The sequence below is a fragment of the Gossypium arboreum genome, chromosome 13 (assembly GCF_025698485.1).
Source record: "Gossypium arboreum isolate Shixiya-1 chromosome 13, ASM2569848v2, whole genome shotgun sequence".
In the NCBI taxonomy this organism is placed as follows: Eukaryota; Viridiplantae; Streptophyta; class Magnoliopsida; order Malvales; family Malvaceae; genus Gossypium; species Gossypium arboreum.
In genome coordinates, this window is record NC_069082.1 from 75,797,498 (window position 1) to 75,817,397 (window position 19,900).

At 39.1% G+C, this 19,900-nt stretch overlaps 1 protein-coding gene and 1 non-coding gene across 2 annotated transcripts; both read right to left on the minus strand.

Annotated features, from left to right (window-relative positions):
* Positions 1-2,553: 2,553 nt before the first annotated feature.
* On the minus strand, positions 2,554-2,659 carry LOC128287658 (small nucleolar RNA R71). The gene has a single exon (XR_008278358.1). It is a non-coding gene; the product is annotated as a small nucleolar RNA R71 (small nucleolar RNA).
* Positions 2,660-11,321: 8,662 nt separating this feature from the next.
* LOC108465727 (uncharacterized) lies at positions 11,322-12,710 on the minus strand. The gene is made up of 4 exons (XM_017766114.1): positions 12,425-12,710; positions 12,080-12,228; positions 11,759-11,992; positions 11,322-11,417 (listed from the first exon to the last, which is right to left on the minus strand). Exons 1-4 carry the CDS (start codon positions 12,708-12,710, stop codon positions 11,322-11,324), a joined length of 765 nt encoding a protein of 254 aa, XP_017621603.1.
* Positions 12,711-19,900: the final 7,190 nt, after the last annotated feature.

The window sequence follows — 19,900 nt, forward strand, 5'->3', positions numbered from 1 at the left end:
CTAACATCAAATATTCATAATTTATCATTGAACATTAAAAATCATACATATTTATTAATGGAAACTTCTAAAATCTTTAACAAATTCACAAATTAGTCCTTAGGCTAGCTAATACTAGTTGCAACGATCACAAAAACATAGAAATCATTAAAAACCAAGCAAAAATAATACCTAATTGTGTCAAAATAGCATGGCCTAAAGAACCTTAAGAAAATAGCTTTTCTTCTCTTCAAATTTCGGTGAAGGAAGTGATAAAAGATGATAGAAACTTGGTTTTGTTTTAATTTATTAACCTTATTTACTAATTTACATTTTTAACCTTATTTATAAACCATTAAAACATTCATATTATGCCCATAAATGTCCACCCAACATAAAAATGGTCAAATTATATCATAAGGACCTTCACTTTAATAAGCCATAGCTATTAGACACATTTAACTAATAGCACACAAGTTTTACACTTTACACGATTAAGTCATTTTTCTCAAATTGAGCAATTAAACGATAAAATTTCTTAACGAAATTTTCACACTGATAAACCATAAATTATACATATTTTTACCCCATGTTTAATGCATTTTATGGATGATTTCTCATTAGAATTGGTGAATTCGATTCTCCTAATGCTTTGATTTCATGTTTTATACTTAGGAGAGCATAGGAGAGCGAAAGGAACGAGAAACGGGCCAAAAACAGAGAAAATGGGCCAAAGTACGAAATCAACACGGCTTGGACCTCCTCACACGGGCAGACCACACGGCTGTGTCAATCTGGCAGAATCGAAGCACGACTCACACGGGCGTGTCCCTGCCGAGCCCAAGTTGAGTCCAATTCGAAAAAAGCCACTTTTGAGGGATCATAGGCATTGTAAAGCCTATAAATACACCCTAGAGGAGGAAGAAAAGAGAGACGGTGAAGGGGGAGTAAGGAATTACTCCACGGAAGTTGATTGATCCATCTCGGAAGCCGGATTCATCATCAAGACTGAAGATCTCTCCTTAATTTCCCTTCAGGAGATTTGGGTTTTCTTTATGTTTTGTATTCTTTATTCTTATGAGATGTTTTCTTATTTAGTTATGAACTATAACCCCTAAATACCTAAGGGGAATGAAACCTAAGACGAATCTTGTTATTATTTTCTGAATCGTATGATAAATATTTAACTTGTTCTTAATTATGTGTTCTTAGTTCTTGTTTTGATATCCTAGGATTCTGATTCAAGACATACTCTTATTCAGTGGAGGAATAGACCCTGTCTAAGAGTACATTTGTCATAATTAAGCGGAGTTACATAGGGTGACAAGATTTTTCCGGATTCGGGTGAAACCTAATAAGGGGATCCATAGATCAAGTTAATGCAACCCTAGAGTGTTAAGTAGAGAAAAGTCTCGGTTATTCAATCTAGGGATTAGACTTTATTAGTCTTGAATATGGAAAATAACATAACTTAGGGATCTCTACGGAACAAGTTGAATGAATAAATCGTCCGATTCGAAGCCAGAATAACAAGTAAAGTCTACGTGGATTTTTCCTTAGGTATTGTCTTAAGTCAATTGATTTTTCCCAAAAGCAATTCCCCAATTCTTTTCCCTGTGCATTCTTAGTTTAGATAATTAGTTAGGTAAAACAAAAACCTCTTTATTCTTAGGCTAGATAATAAAAAGACAGTCATTACTAGTACTTTTAGTTCCTTTGGGTTTGACAATCCGGTCTTGCTAAAACTATACTACTGTTTGATAGGTACACTTGCCTACATCGCAATAATAGTTAGTTCAAGAACGAGTAATTATAAATATTTAAAACCTATCATGAAATCACGCAATCAAGTTTTTGGCGCCGTTACCGGGGAACTAAGATATTAGGAACGCTCAATTTTTATTACTTTAGACATTTATTTTTCTTGCAATTTAATTTAATTTAATTATTATTACTAATTAATTTACTTTTTTCTTTCTCTTGGAAGGTTTTTATAGTTTATGAGTAGAAGAAACCCGTCGGGACCATTACTTTTTGACGAAGAAATCGATCGTATAGTTCACAGAAATCAAAGAGAAATAAGGCGCAGCTTAAGATACACAGAGAACGAGCAAGAAGGCGATACTCAACCCCCAATCGAAGAGATGGCTAAAAACTAAGGCAATCAGCTACCTCCTGCAATTGCGGCTAATCAAAATCCTGCTCCACGCACTATGTATGATTATGCTAAACCTTCTTTAACAGGAACTGAATCTAGGATAGTTAGACCAACTGTAGCTGCAAATATTTTTGAATTAAAACCTAACACTATTCAAATAATACAACAATTTGTTCAGTTCGATGGTTTGTAGGATGAAGATCCCAACGCTCATTTAGCCAACTTCTTAGAACTATGCAATACATTTAAAATTAATGGTGTTTTTGATGATGCCATTCGTCTTCGGTTATTCCCTTTTTCATTGAGAAACAAAGCTAAATAGTGGTTGAACTCGTTGCCACGAGGGTCAATTACTACTTGGGAACAAATGACCGAAAATTTTTTACTAAAATACTTTCTGCCAGCTAAAACAGCTAAATTACATAATGATATCTCTTTTTTTGTGCAGATGGATTTAGAAACACTCTACGATGGATGGGAAAGATACAAGGACTTACTGAGAAGGTGCCCTCACCATGGGTTACCGCTTTGGCTCCAAGTACAAACATTCCACAATGGTCTGAATCCTTCAACTCGGCAAATGGTTGACGCAGTTTCTAGCGGAACCATCAACAATAAAACACTAAAAGATGCCTATGAGTTTATAGAGAAGATGTCACTGCATAATTATCAGTAGCAAGTCATGAGAACAAAGCCAATGAAAATAGTCGGCGTTTATAATGTTGATTCGGTCACCATGCTCTCTAATCAGGTAGAACTCTTAAATAAAAAGATTGATGGTTTTCTTAGTTCTTCACAAGTTCACCCACTAATGCAGTGCGAAGCAAGTGGAGGTGGAACAAACAATTCGAAATATCAACCTTATGCCCACGACATGGATAACGAGTAATTAAATTACATGGGTAATAATCCTCGACCTCAAAACAATCCATATAGTAACACTTATAATGCAGGTTGGAGGAACCCCCCTAATTTCTCATGGGACAGTCAAGGAAATCAAAGACCACAACATTCTCTAGGCTACCAACAACAACCTTACCAACAGGAAAAGAAGCCAACCCTTGAAGAGATGCTCTCAAAATTCATATCAGTGTCAGAAACTCGTTTTCAGAACACTGAGACAGCACTTAAAAATCAACAAGCGTCAATCCAAGGGCTCGAAACTCAGATATGCCAGCTTTCCAAACTAATCTCTGAACGACCACAAGGTAGTTTGCCAAGTAATACTGAACCCAATCCAAGGGAACAACTCAACCCAATTAATACCCAAGATGACAAAGGAGTCGTTGAGCCTGAACCAGAATCGAGGCAAGAAACTGTGGTAAGCAAAGGTCAGGATAAGGTAGATTATAATAAAAAAAACCAGTGCCTGTCAAATATAAACCTCATGTGCCATACCCCAATGCGACAAGGAAAGACCACTCAGATGAACAATTTGGTAAATTCCTTAAACTCTTAAAAAATTACATATTAACTTACCGTTTATTGAAGCTCTATTGCAGTTGCCAAACGCAATGAAATTTTTAAAGGAGCTTTTAGCAAATAAGTGAAAGTTGGACAAGGCGTCACATGTGGAGCTGAACGTAGTTTGCTCGGCCATTCTCCAAAATAAACTACCCAACAAACTAAAAGACCCAAGGAGTTTTACGATTCCTTGCTTAAATGGTAGTTTAGATGTTAATTATGCATTGGCTGATCTAGGGCCTAGTATCAACGTCATGCCTTACAAAATGTTTAAGCTACTAGGTCTCAGGACACCAAAATAAACTAGGATGAGCATTCAACTAGTAGATAAAACTATAAGATTCGCTACGGGTATTATTGAAGATGTGCTAGTTAAAATCAATAAATTTATATTTCCCGTTGACTTTATTGTTCTAGACATAGAAGAGGATAACAACACTCCCTTAATCCTAGGAAGGCCATTTTTAGCAACTGCTAAAACCATCATTGATGTTGGCACAGGTGAGCTCGCACTCTGGGTGGGATACGAAACAATCACCCTTCAAGCTCGCAATTCGGGCAACACATCAGGAATTGAAGGTGATCATCTAAACCATTCCACTAAAACTAACAATATGGTGCCACCTACTTTGCAGAAAATGAGTCTGAAGAAAGCACACGAGTCGTTCCCAAGCAATAGTAGAGAACCTGTTCATAAAGATTGGAGATTACAAATCGAGGAACTCGATGAATGGCGGACGTACAAACCAAGAACACCCAACAAACCGAAACTACGCCAAAACGAGCCCGATACCTCTCCAAATCAAGTTAAGGTTGGTGATAAGGTCTTATTAGATGCTGCAGATCTCCACATTGTCACTACCACACTGAATGAGGAAACCCTCTTACGGTACTTAGTATTTTTCCATTCGGTACGGTGGAGGTGAGTCATCCTAAGTTCAGCACTTTTAAGGTAAACAACACCCTGTTAAAACCTTATTTTGATGAGATTGATAGCAAGAATGAGGAGAATAAACTCCTCAAACACCATGATTATTCAACGGAGAGGTAAGTCGAGCTTAGACTATAAATAAGCGCTTCTTGGGAGGCAACCCGAGCACTAACAATAGTAATTTCATTAAATTTTGGTATTTAACTCTTAACTTACTAATAGAAATCTTGAATATAGGTGTTTCCACAAAGACATGGCCAAGCACACGGGCGTGCTTAAGGCCGTGTGAAAATAGGGCAAAAGCTTTCCCCAACATGGGCTACGATAAAATGCCACAGCCGTGCAACATGGTCATGGTTCAGCCTGCCAAAACAGCACGGGTGTGCAACACACCTGTGTGAAAGAACCATGGACGAACCTGTTAAAACAGCACGGGCGTGTGACATGCCCGTGTCTAACACCCGTGGTCTCACTTGTTAAATTGACATAGGAGTGGGGATTGCACACATGAGCGTGGTAGAAGTGAACGAAGCTAGACACTATCGTGCGACACGACCGTGGGAACCTACACGCCCGAGGAACATGGACGTGCACTAAATGTCAGACGCGCCCAAATTTGAAATTCGCGAATCACACAGGCTGAAATTGGGGAACACGGGTGTGTTCGCTGGTCGTGTGGCCAAAAATCTATAAATACCCTGCACTATTCACTTTCTTCCTGATTCAAAAACCCTAACCCTAGCCGCTGCAACTCCACACAGCCCCCCTGCCATGCCCGTGCGTCGCCTCCAAATTTGTTTTTTAAAGCTCAATCTCTCTCCCTTAGCATTTGTTTACTCATTTCACTTCTATTTTACTTATTACTAATGCTTATTATTACAATAATCCCCATTATTTTGAACTATTTTTCATTTTGCTCATTACTTTATCATTTAGTTTGCATTCTTAGGTTAGTTATTATACATTTCGAATAGAATCAAGTTATTAGGCACACCTCATATCCATGACATTACTATGCTTATTTTCATGCTATTACCATGCCAATGTCTGTCATTTAATTTGCATTCCTAGGTAGTTACCATACAATCTGTGTTAAATTGAAACTAGGAAAACTTTACACCCATTACATTTCTATTCTCATTCTCATTGCTATTCTGGTTGAGTTTGCCTTATATTAGTAGTCTTGGATGAAATAGTTAGTTCAAATTCATGCCTTTTACTTCCTCTTCGAATATGTTTACCTATTATTATTATTCTTCATATTACATGTTTTTAATGTCATCACGAGGAAAGAAAACCACCGTACTAGCCTCGAAGAAGAGGAAGGGAGCATCATCTTCCATGGGTCCAATCGCAGAAATTTGTCACCCTGTCTTGCAGTTCCCCCGAGGGCCCCAAGAAGAGCTTTTCCAAATACTTCAGGTCCGAGCCTTAATTGCGGGCCGCTGCATCTACTGGACTGCCATAGAACCAGTTCAGATGGCTGACACAATTCGGGCTCTCTTAACCACCGACCCATGGGAGCTGTTCTTCAGGATTATCGAGTTAACATACCTCAAGCTCACGATGGAACTCTGCTCAACGTTCTATCTCCAGACCGTAATGACAAGGTACGATGATCTCGACAAGGTCCAGTTTAGCCTAGGCGGATTAATCCACCAGCTAAGCGTCCCAGAGTTTGGTGCTGCACTAGGCCTATATACGGAGGAGAATGAACTACATGCTCTCAGTCGCCACATACATTTCTCTCCCTCGAAGTGCTGGCACACTTTTGCCCCTAGCACGGCCTCGTACAATCCTAGCTGCTCCAAAGCATCAATTCTCCCACCATCCTTGAGGTACTTACACGTTATTTTAGCTTACACGATTACAGGGAGGCGAGAGAGCACTAGCCTCGTCAACACCCATGACGTTTACTTCTTATGGTGCATGTTGAAAGGGCACGTCATCGACCTTGCCTATTTCATTTCCCTTGCGATTCAACACTAGACAGAGCGACATCGGAAGGGGGTCATCTCCATTGGCCCCTATGTGACTAGGCTGGCGTGACATTTCGGGCTCCTCAATACCGCGGCCCAAGAATCATCCCTCACCTTCAACGGCCAGATGTCTCTACAAGGCATCTCGAGCATGCTTAGCATGAGGATGATCGAGAGGCACCAAGAAACCTATCCTCCCAAGTATCGTCTCACCCAATCTACCGAGGAAGAGGCCTACGAGGACATTCCTAATGATGTCCCCCCACAGCACGAGGGCCCACCGACTCAACCACCACCACCCTCTCGTCCAGTTTATGCGGCGGCTTCATATGCTGACATTTCTGAGCGCTTCACCTGATTCGAGCAGTAGTGTTTTCAATGATTTGACAACATTGATTCTACTCTACAGCAGATTTTTCAGCACCTCCACATCTCATCGCCAGTCCCACCTCGCGAACCATCCAGTGATGAAGATGTTTAGAAATATTTATTTATTATTTTATGTTTTTAATTTTTTATTGAAACTACTTTTTATTTTTGTTAGATTTTAGAATTTTATTATTAATTATTAATTTCGGTTATTTCTTTTCGAGTAATTATTCTTCCTAATATCCCCTAAAAATTTCCTGATTTTATCACAGTTATATAGAGCTCTTAAACTCATCATCACATAGGAACTAAAACTCCACCGGGAAAGGTTCTCCACGACTGACATGTCCTGCTCGACCACGACCATAGCTACCACTAGATATAATATTCTTTTGGCACAGGACTTATGGACTAATGAACATCTACGACTGCTGGAGTATCCTCCTCCACTCTCAAACTGATTACTCTCCAAAACTCTAGTTCGAGGTATTCATCATACAGGAAGTTTCACTTCTCTCCCTATCTTATTTTTATTTTATAATACCAATCTTTGTACATTGAGGGCAATGTACATCTTAAGTGTGGGGAGAGGCATTCATTTCATTATCAGAAAAATCCCTAAATGACTGCCTTGTTCTCTTAAAAAGCTTTCATATCATATTTAGGATAAATTTTAATTGATTTATGATTTTTATTGATATATCTTGAATTAAAACATTTGGATTTATGCATTAATTTTTTAAACTTTAAAACATTAGAGAATCAAGCATGATAAGTTGATTTTTAAGAATTTAAAATCTTAGGCTGTTTCCCCAAAGTTTAGGTATTACTTTGAATTGGAATTCACAAGTTTTTAACATCAAAAAGCCATAATTTTTGTGAGATTTTTTAGCCTTTTGAGCATCTATTTATTCTTTCATGCCCACTTTTATTATTGCTTTGAATGCGTCAGTATTGAAATGTTATTCTAGAACTTGCTTGATTATGCATGTCGAGACCACACCATTTGATTTGATATATCAAAATGATTAAGGCACTTAGGATTAACCCACTCATGCCATGAAAAGCCTACCTCCACGATTAACCCTTAGTAAACCCATTTGAGCCTAACAAACCATTCCTTATATTAACCTCAATATTAACCCTTAACCCATTATTGTTGAAATCCCCTAAATTAATTTGATCCCTATTTTTGTCGAGATTTGAGTTGAAGAAATTGCTTAGCTATGTCTTGTTTGTAATAAGTTAGTCTTTGAATATTTAACTTGTTCTTAAAAAAAAAAAAAAAAAAAAACCTATGTATACATATCTGTAATTTCATATTCTGAGAGAAGCTCTGTTGTACGCAAGTGAAGATTAACTCCTTTTCTAGTTAGGCAATTTTTCAATCCAATCTCGATTCTAACCCTTTCTTTCAGCTTGTGACCACACCCCCCTAACCAAGCCCCACTACAACCCTCTAAAAACTTTTTGATTGATGTATCATCTTAAATTATAGTGGTGGAGATTTGATTTTCATGCAAGCCTATGGTAATGACTTTTTATTAATGACTATTGAGTGCTTCAATTATTGTCCTTAAACACCTCGAGTGATTTGAGTGAATCTTTAGTGAGGATGGGAAACTCTGTGATATTCCGAATCAACGGTAATTATTTAAATGAGGAGAGACACCTATGTTTGCATGATTAAAAACTCAACTCAGAATGTTTGAGACTTTGATGTTCTTTTAGTTGAATCCTCAATGTATGATTACTTATGGATTAATTTGAGATATTATCGATAGAAATTATAAGTTGAGAAGAATTTATTTTCATTATGAGTTGAGAATTTTGCTTGAGGATAAGCAAATGCTTAAGTGTGGGGGTATTTGATAAACCGTAAATTATACATATTTTTACCCCATGTTTAATGCATTTTATGGATGATTTCTCATTAGAATTGGTGAATTCGATGCTCGTAATGCTTTAATTTCATGTTTTATACTTAGGAGAGCATGTGAGAGTGAAAGGAACGAGAAATGGGCCAAAAATAGAGAAAATGGGCCAAAGTACGAAATCAACACGGCCTAGACCTCCTCACATAGGCGACTACACGACCGTGTCAATGTAGAAAAATAGAAGCACGACTCACACGGGCGTGTCCCTGACGAGCCCAAGTTGAGTCCAATTCGAAAAAGGCCACTTTTGAGGGGTCATAGGCATTCCAAAGCTTATAAATACACCTTAGAGGAGGAAGAAAAGAGAGACGGAGAAGGGGGAGTAAGGAATTACTCCAAGGAAGCCGATTGATCCATCTCGGAAGCCTTATTCATCAAGACTAAAGATCTCTCCTCAATTTCCCTTTAGGAGTTTTGGGTTTTCTTTATGTTTTGTATTCTTTATTCTTCTGAGGTGTTTTCTTATTTAGTTATGAACTGAAACCCCTAAATACCTAAGGGGAATGAAACCTAAGACAAATCTTGTTATTATTTTCTAAATCGTATGATAAATATTTAACTTGTTCTTAATTATGTGTTCTTAATTCTTGTTTTGATATCCCAGGATACTGATTCAAGACATGCTATTATTCAGAGGGGGAACAGACCCTATCTAAGAGTACTTTTGTCATAATTAAGCAGAGTAGATTGCACGCCTAGACATAGGGTGATAAGATTTTTTCGGATTAGGGTGAAACCTAACAAGGGGATCCATAGATCGAGTTAATGCAACCCTAGAGTGTTAATTAGAGAAAAGTCTCGATTATTCAATCTAGGGATTAGATGTTATTAGTCTTGAATATGGATAATAACATAACTTAGGGATCTCTACGAAACAAGTTGAATGAATAAATCGCCCAATTCGGAGCCATAATAACAAGTAAAGTCTAGGTGGATTTTTCCTTAGGTATTGTCTTAAGTCAATCGATTTTTCCCAAAAGCAATTCCCCAATTCTTTTCTCTGTGCGTTCTTAGTTTAGATAATTAGTTAGTTAAAACAAAAACCTTTTTATTTTTAGGCTAGATAATAAAAAGACAGTCATTACTAGTACTTTTAGTTCCTTTGGGTTCGACAATCCGGTCTTGCTAAAACTATACTACTGTTTGATAGGTACACCTCCACAAATAGCATGCACACAAACAGATAAAAAAATACAGACAGTTCGGCCTTAGCCATGCATGTATCGCATGCATAACAAATCAGATATCAGGAAACATGCCCACCAACCCTACACACCATCTCCAACCAGCCTAACACACCCTGTGGGGATAGAATCGACTCACCCAACCCTACACACCAAGTATCCGGATACAATCAAACCATCCAACCCTACACACTAGAAGGTAGCGTAAAACAATACATAATAGTTATATGCAGCATAGTTGCAGATAACAGGCTAATCGCTTCTCAGACTTCCTTCTTTTCACAACAATTCCCAACCCAATGCAATGCAACATACATATCATGACATGCTTATCTACAGATATCAGATCTTATCAAAATCATGGTAGAATAGATATACAGAATCAGACAGATACACATGCTTATAATAACATGCTTTTGCATACAATTCAGTAATCAATTAGAGTATGGGGTTTAAGTAATGCTTACCACCTCTACAATCAGGTCACAGTCGACTGAGGTGACCCGTGCAACCTTACAGAACATTTCAAACAAATTGGGCTCACACACCCATATGCCCTGCCCGTGTGGATCACACGGCCTGGCCCAAAATCCCACATGCCCGTGTGGTTCACTTGTGTAGTCTACATGGCCCAATTGGTCAAGCCCGTGCCTCGCACACGGCCTCGCCAGCCTCACACGCCTGTGTCTATCAAGCCCATGTGGCACGCGCACAGCCTGGCTCGTTAGTGACACGCTTGTGTCCCGCGATGCAGGCTACCACATGGGCAGACCACATGCCCGTGTGGCGTCGACAAGCCATTTTTCGGCTTCTATTGAAACTCGTTTTCTACGTGATCGGAGTACACAGCTGATTCATTTTTGCTACTAATCCAACCACAAGCACTCTAAAGCCTAAGATTGACAATACCGAGCCCAAATCAGTCACTTAGATCAACCTCTTTAAGAACTGCCAAATACCGAAAGAGAGATCTACTTACCTTCAATGAAGAACGGTGTTTCCTTGCTGTTTAGAACTCAATTACTGTTCTACAGAGCCTTGAATATCCCCTAAACAGCAAACAAAAACCCTCTTAAATGATTTCCAAAGAAAATCACACAACTTGGTAAGCGATACTTACCAAATTGACAGAACCACTAGTGATACGTCTAAGCTTATCAAAAAAGAAAAAAAACGAAGGGAAGAAGGTAAAAGAGAAGGAAACTTTCAGCAACAAGGGGTTTTGGGAAAAGGATAACGGTAGAGAGGAAGAACTTTTGTTAAAAAGAAGGGAATAAGCCTTAATTATCCCTAAACCCCAATACAGATTTCTGATAAAGCCTAACTCTTAGCCAAAACTTGCAGTAAAAATAATCCCATTGCCACTACAAGGAATCGAACTCCAGACCCTAAGCGTAATCCATTGCCACCTAACCACTAGACCAGCAAACCAAATCTATTAGGTTTTTACCAACAATTCCCTATAAGCCCACTGGCCTAAAGTCAGGCTTTATTCAAATAAAAAACCCAAAATTCATAAACACTTAAACCAACACGTTTAACACCAAAAATAACACAAAACTAGTTGTTCAGTTATTTCCCTGCTCAACAATTACAAAACCCGAAATTAAAGAAATTTGGAGCGTTACAACTCTACCCCTCTTAAAGATAATTCGTCCTCAAATTTTACCTGATCAGAAAAGGTGAGGTTACTGCTGACGCATCGAATCCTCTGGCTCCCAAGTAGCCTCTTCAGTGCTATGATTCTGCCACAACACCTTCACCAAGGGAATAGATTTCCTACACAGAATCTTAATGTCGCAATCTAAAATCTGAACTGGCTTCTCCTCAAAAGTCAGATCCGGTCTAACCTCAATCTCCTCCACAGGCACAATGTGAGTAGGATCGGAGGGATAGCGTCTCAACATTGACATGTGAAATATGTCATGTATACGATCCAACTCTGGAGGACGCTCCAACTGATATGTGACTAGTCCCACTCGCTTCAGAATCTGGTACGGCCCAATAAATCGAGGACTCAACTTGCCCTTACGACCGAACCTCAAAACATTCTTCCATGGCGAGACCTTAAGAAAAACCATGTCTCCCACAAAATACTCGATGTCCTTCCTTTTCAAATCCACATAGGACTTTTGTCTATCAGAATTCACTTTCAGTCGATCAGAAATCACGTGGACCTTATCCTTAGTCTCTAATACTAACTCCGGACATAGAATTCGTCGCTCACCTAACTGAGTCCAGCACAAAGGAGTGTGACACTTACGACCATAAAGTGCCTTATACAGTGCCATCTGAATACTAGATTGATAGTTGTTATTGTAAGTGAACTCTGCCAATGGCAAGTACTCCTCCCAACTACCACAGAAATCCATGACATAACACCTCAACATGTCCTCCAATATCTGAATCACCCTCTGACTGACCATCTGTCTGAGGATGAAAGGTAGTACTGAAATCGAGATGAGAACCCAAAGCTTCATGAAGTTTCTGCCAAAACTGAGACGTAAAACGAGGATCCCTATCGGAGATGATCGAAATAGGAACCCCATGCAACCTCACTATCTCGGAAATGTAGAGCTTAGCCAGCTTTTGCAAGGAGAAGTCCGTCCTAATAGGAATGAAATGTCCAGAATTGGTCAATTGATCCATGACGACCCACATAGAATCCTTTTTAGTGAGTGTTATAGGCAACCCACTAATGAAGTCCATCGTTACTCGCTCCCATTTCTACATTGGTATCCTTACTGGCTGAAGCAAACCCGAAGGTAACTGATGCTCAGCCTTAACCTGCTGGCAAGCCAAACAACGAGCAATAAAGTCTGTCACCTCATCTTTCAACCTTGGCCACCAGTACAACTCTCGAAGATTCCTATACATTTTTTTTGCCCCCAGGATGCACAGCGTAAGCACTACTATGCGCCTCCCTCAGAATCGACAACCTTAAATCCTCATCATTAGGTACACAGATCCTATCTCAGAAACGTAACACCCCATCACTGTCAATCCTAAAATCAATGGTTGTTCCAGCCTCAACCTGACGGAATCACAACTCAAGAGACTTATCTCCCAACTGCTTATCCTTAATCTGATCCAACCACGTCGGTTTAACCTACAACTCAGCCAGAAGACTCCCATCGTCAGAAAGACTCAATCCAGCAAACATCGCCCTCAAGTCAGTCATCGCCCTATGACTTAATGTATCCGCCCCCATATTGGCTTTACCAGAGTGATACTCAATACTGTAGTCGTAGTCCTTGAGCAGCTTAACCCACCGATGCTGCCTAAGATTTAACTTCTTCTGAGTGAGGAGATACTTGAGCTTCTTGTGATCAGTGTATATACTACACTTCTCACCGTACAGATAATGCCTCCAAATCTTCAATGCAAAAACCACTACAGCCAACTCCAAATCATGCGTCAGATAATTAGCCTCGTGAGTCTTAAGTTGTCGAGACGCATAGCCGACTACCTTACCATCTTGCATCAAGACGCAACCCAAACCCACATGTGATGTATCACTGTAAACTATGAAGTCCTTACTAGGCTCAGGCTGTATCAGAACTAGAGCCTGAGTCAAAACTGTCTTGAGCTTCACGAAGCTCTCCTGTTGTGCATTAGTGCAAACAAAAAGAACTCCTTTACGTAACAACTTCGTCAACGGCGCTGCGATCAACGAGAACCCCTTTACGAAACGTCAATAATACCCTACCAGTCCAAGAAAACCGCGACTTTTCGACACACTCTTTGACTGTTTCCAATCCAACACAGCCTCAATCTTACGAGGATCCTCTCAAATCCCCTCAGCAGAAACTACATGACCCAGAAATGTCATTTTCCGAAGCCAGAACTCACACTTACTGAACTTTGCATACAACTATTTCTCCCAAAGAATCTGTAGAACCACCCGCAGATGCCCATCATGCTCATCCTCCATCCTAAGGTATACCAAGATGTCGTTGATGAACACTACCAGAAACTGATCTAAGTAGGGCTAGAACACTCGATTCATCAGATCCATGAACGCCATTGGTGCATTAGTCAACCCAAAAGGCATAACTAGGAACTCGTAATGTCCATACCGAGTCCTAAATGTCGCCTTATGCACATCGGCCTCCTTTACTCTCAACTGATGATATCCTGATCGCGGATCAATTTAAGAGAACAAAGAAGCCCCTCTGAACTGATCAAATAAATCGTCTATCCTCAGAAGTGGGTATTTGTTCTTAATTGTCAACTTATTCAACTGGCGATAGTCGATGCACATCCTCATCGTACTGTCCTTCTTTTTTACGAATAAAACTGGTGCTCCCCATGGAGACACACTAGGACAAATAAACCCACGATCTAACAGCTCCTGAACTTAAGCCTTCAATTCTACCAGCTCCTTCGGTGCCATTCGATAAGAAGCGATAGACACCGGAACCGTACCAAGAATCAACTCAATCCCAAATTCTACCTTACATCTCGGAGGTAATCCTGGTAATTCCTCTTGAAAAACATATAAAAAATCTCTCACAGTACGGATGTCTTTAACCGAAGAGTCCACAGAATCAGAAACACTGATGTAGGCCAAGTATGCCTCACATCCTTTCCTCACCAGCTTCTTTACTAACAACATAGATATCACATTGCTCAAATAATTCCGTCGTTCTCCAATCACAACTACCTCATCATCCTCATCGGTCCTTAGAACCACCTTCTTTCTGGCACAATCCAGACGTACACGATGTTTTACTAACCAGTCTATACTAAGAATTAAGTTGAACTCACCAAACGAAAGTTCCATCAGATCAGCCAAAAATATTATCCCTTGGACTTCCAACGGAACGTCCCTGAACAGCTTACTAACCCTAATGGTTTGCCCCAGTGGACTCACACAGAAATCTCACTAGAAGTACTCTCAAACGTAATTTCCAAAGTCTCAGACACTGAACATGCAGCATAAGAATGTGTAGAGCATATGTCTATCAGTACAACATAAGGTACATTAAGAATAAAAAACGCACCCGTGATGACGTCTGGAGTATCTCCGTCCTCACGGTGATGTGCAGCATAGACAAGTGCAGGCTGCCTCGCCTCAGTCGGCGCAGCACCCCTGCCAGGTGCTTTCTGACCTCGACCCATACCGTTACCACCCCTAGCCTGTCTTCGGCCCCTAGATGGCTACTGTACTCCTCTCGGCGGCTGCGTAGTCTCAACAACCGGAGCTTGCACCTGATTACCCCTTAGTGGACAATCCTTAACTCGATGCTCAGTCGATCCACACCTCAAATAAGCACCAGTAGATCTCCAACACTTGTCTAAATGGCGTTTATTACATAGCTGATAGATCGCCACCCGAGCAGGTGCAACAGTAGGCCCAACTCTAACGGGCCTGTCAATCTTGGAAAATTCAGCCTCATACTCGGCCACTGAACGGTCTCCCTGAATGGGATTCAGAAACTCACGTCGCCTAGCGTCAGTGTAGCTAGTTCCCATATACTTACTCTGATATGTGGTCTTAAACAAATCCCAAATCAACCTATCAGGCTGAGTACCCTCCTTAACGGTCAACCACCACTGGTATGCCTCATCGCAAAGCAGAGACACAGCCCTCTTGAGCTTCTGCTCATCAGTAAAATCCAAATCATCCATTAAGCGCTCTATGGCCTCCATCCAATACTTGACCACACTCGGAGCAACTCCAGCGATGCCCCTTAATATCTTAGCCCTATCTGACTGGAGTCATTCCGTAACCAACCCAGGGCCTCTAGAGTGCGCCGTCCCTTAACATGGCCTGGGACAGTGCGCCGTCCCTAACTGCATAGTCTTGAGACTCAGCACCAATCTCAGTAACAGGTGATATTGGTGTCTTGCTAGAGTCCAAATTAGGGATCGTATCAGATACGAGAGACTCAGCTCGAATCCCTCCACAGCCTCTACCTCGGCCTCTAGTACCCCTTCCACAAGTACCACGTATGCTCATCATAACTTTCTAATTAATCTCTATTTTGAAGTTTTATGCACATTAGTTTACAGTTTTGATAATTATTAGCAGATATTTTATGCAGAACCATATCAGAGTTTCAAAATTAGTTATCGTGAGTAATAGGCTCACTATGGTTTCCAGTTTACACTACCTAAAGTGTTTCAGTAAAGTACTACCTATAGAGGTCTCAAAATATATACATAGTATTTCAGAAAGATACAGATAAATTTCAGTATAAGCATGCTTTCAAGCAGTACATATCAGAGTTTCAAAGAACTTACAGGATCGGCGCTAGAGACTCGGTGAACCACTTATTTATCAAAAATATTTTAAATTACTTTACCACTTACTTTCCAAAACCCGTTCTTTTTACTACCCAAATCTACAGCCGAGTTTTTGCAAACTTGACTCTGATACCACTAAATGTAACACCCCAAACCTGGCTTAGACATTATGGCCAAATCTAGCGATGTCACATGAGAGTGTTTTTAGAAAATCTTAGCAAGTTAAAAATCGTTCAGTTCATTATTGTTACTTAAGTTTTGAAATTTCGGATCCGATTATTAGGTGAACACATTTCATTATCGCGGAAGCTAAACATCATAAATTCATTAATCAATAGCTTAATAGTTTAAAATCCCAGAATAACATAGAAATAGTTCAAGTTCAAAGACATTTTAATCCCAAAAATAAATATTTAGAATAAAGCAGACAGAGTAGAATGTTACTCAAAAATCCATAAGTGTCCAACAGTGGTCACCATCGAGCCGTCCGTCGCACCGATCCGTCTACTGCTGAGAATTACCTGACAGACAAATAAACAAAGGGGTGAGTTTTCGCAAACTCAGTGTGTACATCCCCACAAACAACAGGCACACAAACAGATAATAGAATACAGAGAGTTTAGCCTTAGCCATGCAGGTATCGCATACATAATAAATCAAATATCAGGAAACATGCCCACCAACTCTACACACCATCTCCGACCAGCCCAACACACCATGTGGGGATAGAATCGACCCACCAAACCTTACACACCAAGTATGGGGATATAATCAACCCATCCAACCCTTCATACCACAAGGTACCGTAAAACAATACATAATAGATATATGCAGCGTAGTTTCCAGATAACAGGCTAATCCCCTCTCAGACATCCTTCTCTTCACAATAATTCCTGTAACACCCCTCACCCGGCCCCAATGCCGGAACAGTGTTCAAGGTGCTACCGAACACTTTTACACTATTTTAGGCTGTGGCATTCAAAAATTACCCTTACGGAATACATCTGGTTTCAATTTCCTTATTTATTTACGTATCAGGCCCATATCGCACATATAAGTGGGTTCAGAGAGAAATCGAGACCCTTCAGTCACTTAAGAAATTTAGCATTTAACTACGTCACACGCCCGTGTGACATTAGGCACGACCGTGTTACCAAAACAGAATAGAGGGTTAAGTTGCAGGGGACACACGTCCTGAGAACACACCCTTATGGTGTGACCGTATGTGGCACACGGCCTAGACACACGCCCGTGTGTCTATCCATGTGGACACTTCTAAGCTATATGACAAGCCATTTGCCACCCTGAACAATCCTAAACACTCATACAATTATTCATACATTCAAAACTTCATAAACAATGAAATTATATCATATGATTACACATTATCATTATACATAACTCACACTCAAAAAAATGAAGTCCTCTATACATGCCTTAAACCTTAATGATTTACAATCCTTCTCACCTCACATGAAAACTCGATAGTGTGGTGTTATCTTCGGCCCTTCCAACTCAAGCTATTGTACAGACCTATTATCTCCGGCCCTTCCAACTCGAGCTATTGTATAGACCTATAAGAAATGGGGAAACAGAACAGGGAGTAAGCTTCAAAGCTTAGTAAGTTCATAAGAAAACAATTAGTAACTCATTAACAAGTTTTATCAATGTTTGCAACATAAGCACAAATTCACAACAATCTGTCTTCTTGAGCAACAGTCACTAAATTATTTATATATCTTCTATTCATAAAATTTTTAGAATTTTTGGTTTGGCCATTCAATACCAGATTTTCTTAAAGTTTCCCCTGTTTCACTGTTTAACTATTCTGACCACTCTTAACTACGAATCAAATTTCTCATTGTACAGAATTCAAAACATGTTCTCGTTTATTTTATTTGAAACTAGACTCATGAAGGAGTCTAAGCATATAAATTTTATCTTATGACCATTTTTGTACAATTTCTAATGATTTTATAAAAACAGAATAGGGGATCTAGAAGTCATTTTGACTCTGTCCCACATCACTTCAAATATCTCATTATCGGGAATTCTTTTGCTTACACAGTTTCTTTTATAAGAAACTAGACTCATTAAGCTTTAATTACATAATTTATTCAGCCTCTAACTCAACTCCCACAATTTATGGTGATTTTTAAAAATCATGTAACTGCTGCTGTCCCAAGCAGATTTATTACAAATTTACTCTTTCACACTTTCTTTGCATTCATATTATTTAAACATGTATATCACCATTCAATTTCATCACATTTCTATTCATCACAAGCATGGACCTATGATTACAAGGTCACCATAAATTCTATTTTAGATATATATAACATTTTCATATATACTTCTCATTTCACATCCATGATTCAATTCCGATCAATCTAACATATATAGGTATATAACATATACCTGGTCAACTTAATGTATTACACAAATTCAATTGCCGATCTAACATAAGGTCTCATAGTTGAACATAAACATGAAACCATTTCTAATATTTTCGATTCATATCAATCATCAAATTCATTTAATTCACATGTATATAATTAGGTTGTTCGTACCTGAATAATTTACTTTACGGAACGAATCCACATATCGTATTAGCCCATAGTCTTATAGCACCACACTTTTAATAGTTCACCGACAATTCACCTACTAGGTAATAACCTGATTTCATCACCGGCAATAAGCCTGCTAAACTTTTAAGTCCAATATCATTTCACCGGCATTACGCCTGTTAGGGTCGGAGCCCGATAATATTCACCAGCTTAAAGCTTGCTAGACCTTTAAGTCCGATATCATCTCACTGGCATTACGCCTGCTAGGCTCGGAGCCCGAAATTCATCACCAGCACAAGGCCTACTAGGTTTGAAACCCGAATATATATTATAATGTATAACTTATATCATCGATCACTAACATTTACCTCATCGAAGTTCACATTTAATCACTTTAGTACCAAGCCACATTCGGCTACCACATATGACTATTAATAATTTTATACACATCATGGTTTCCTTTAGATATTCAATAATCACAAATCGTGATATCTCTTCCAGCACATATACGTCATAGTTTATTCATTGTAACACTCATTTAGTGCATCAAATTTCCAAATCCAATTCAACTAAAGCATAATAGTCATAATCGGCTTATAACCTTAAATCATTACATATTCACCACATTAACTAAATAAAATTAACATTCTCTTAGCCATATTAATTTAACTCTTAGGCATTTAAAAAGAATCAAGCTTAAACACTTAAGAACTTACCTTGGATGTCATTGAACAATTACGGGTTGATTAATCAACTACCTTTTCTTTCCCCCTATCCGAATTTGGCTTCCATTGCTCTTGAGCTTAATTCAAGCAAACAAATAAACATTTATTCACCTTAATCCATCTCATGACTGAATACCTTTAAGCTTAATAATAGCAATCCTTTAACAAAATAACACTCAACCAAAACAAATTCAGTTATACAACTATATAATTAAAAGCATCAATCATGCTTAACTAAACGTTAAGCTATAATCGAAATCACTCAAACATATTTATGGTCAAATATAGCAAGAAAACTAAATAGGCTTTACTAGCCACACTTAGCTCAATTATAACATAACTTCACTTACTTATA

What these genes read in the sequence shown, in the direction of transcription:
- LOC108465727 (XM_017766114.1), bottom strand. Translation starts at nt 12,710, where the DNA reads ATGGACTTCATTAGTGGGTTGCCTATAACACTCACTAAAAAGGATTCT. An exon ending in AGTATTTTGTGGGAGACATG is followed by an intron (nt 11,993 to 12,079) that starts GTTTTTCTTAAG and finishes GGGCCGTACCAG; the next exon opens with ATTCTGAAGCGAGTGGGACT. An exon ending in AATCTATTCCCTTGGTGAAG is followed by an intron (nt 11,418 to 11,758) that starts GTGTTGTGGCAG and finishes TTGCTGGTCTAG; the next exon opens with TGGTTAGGTGGCAATGGATT.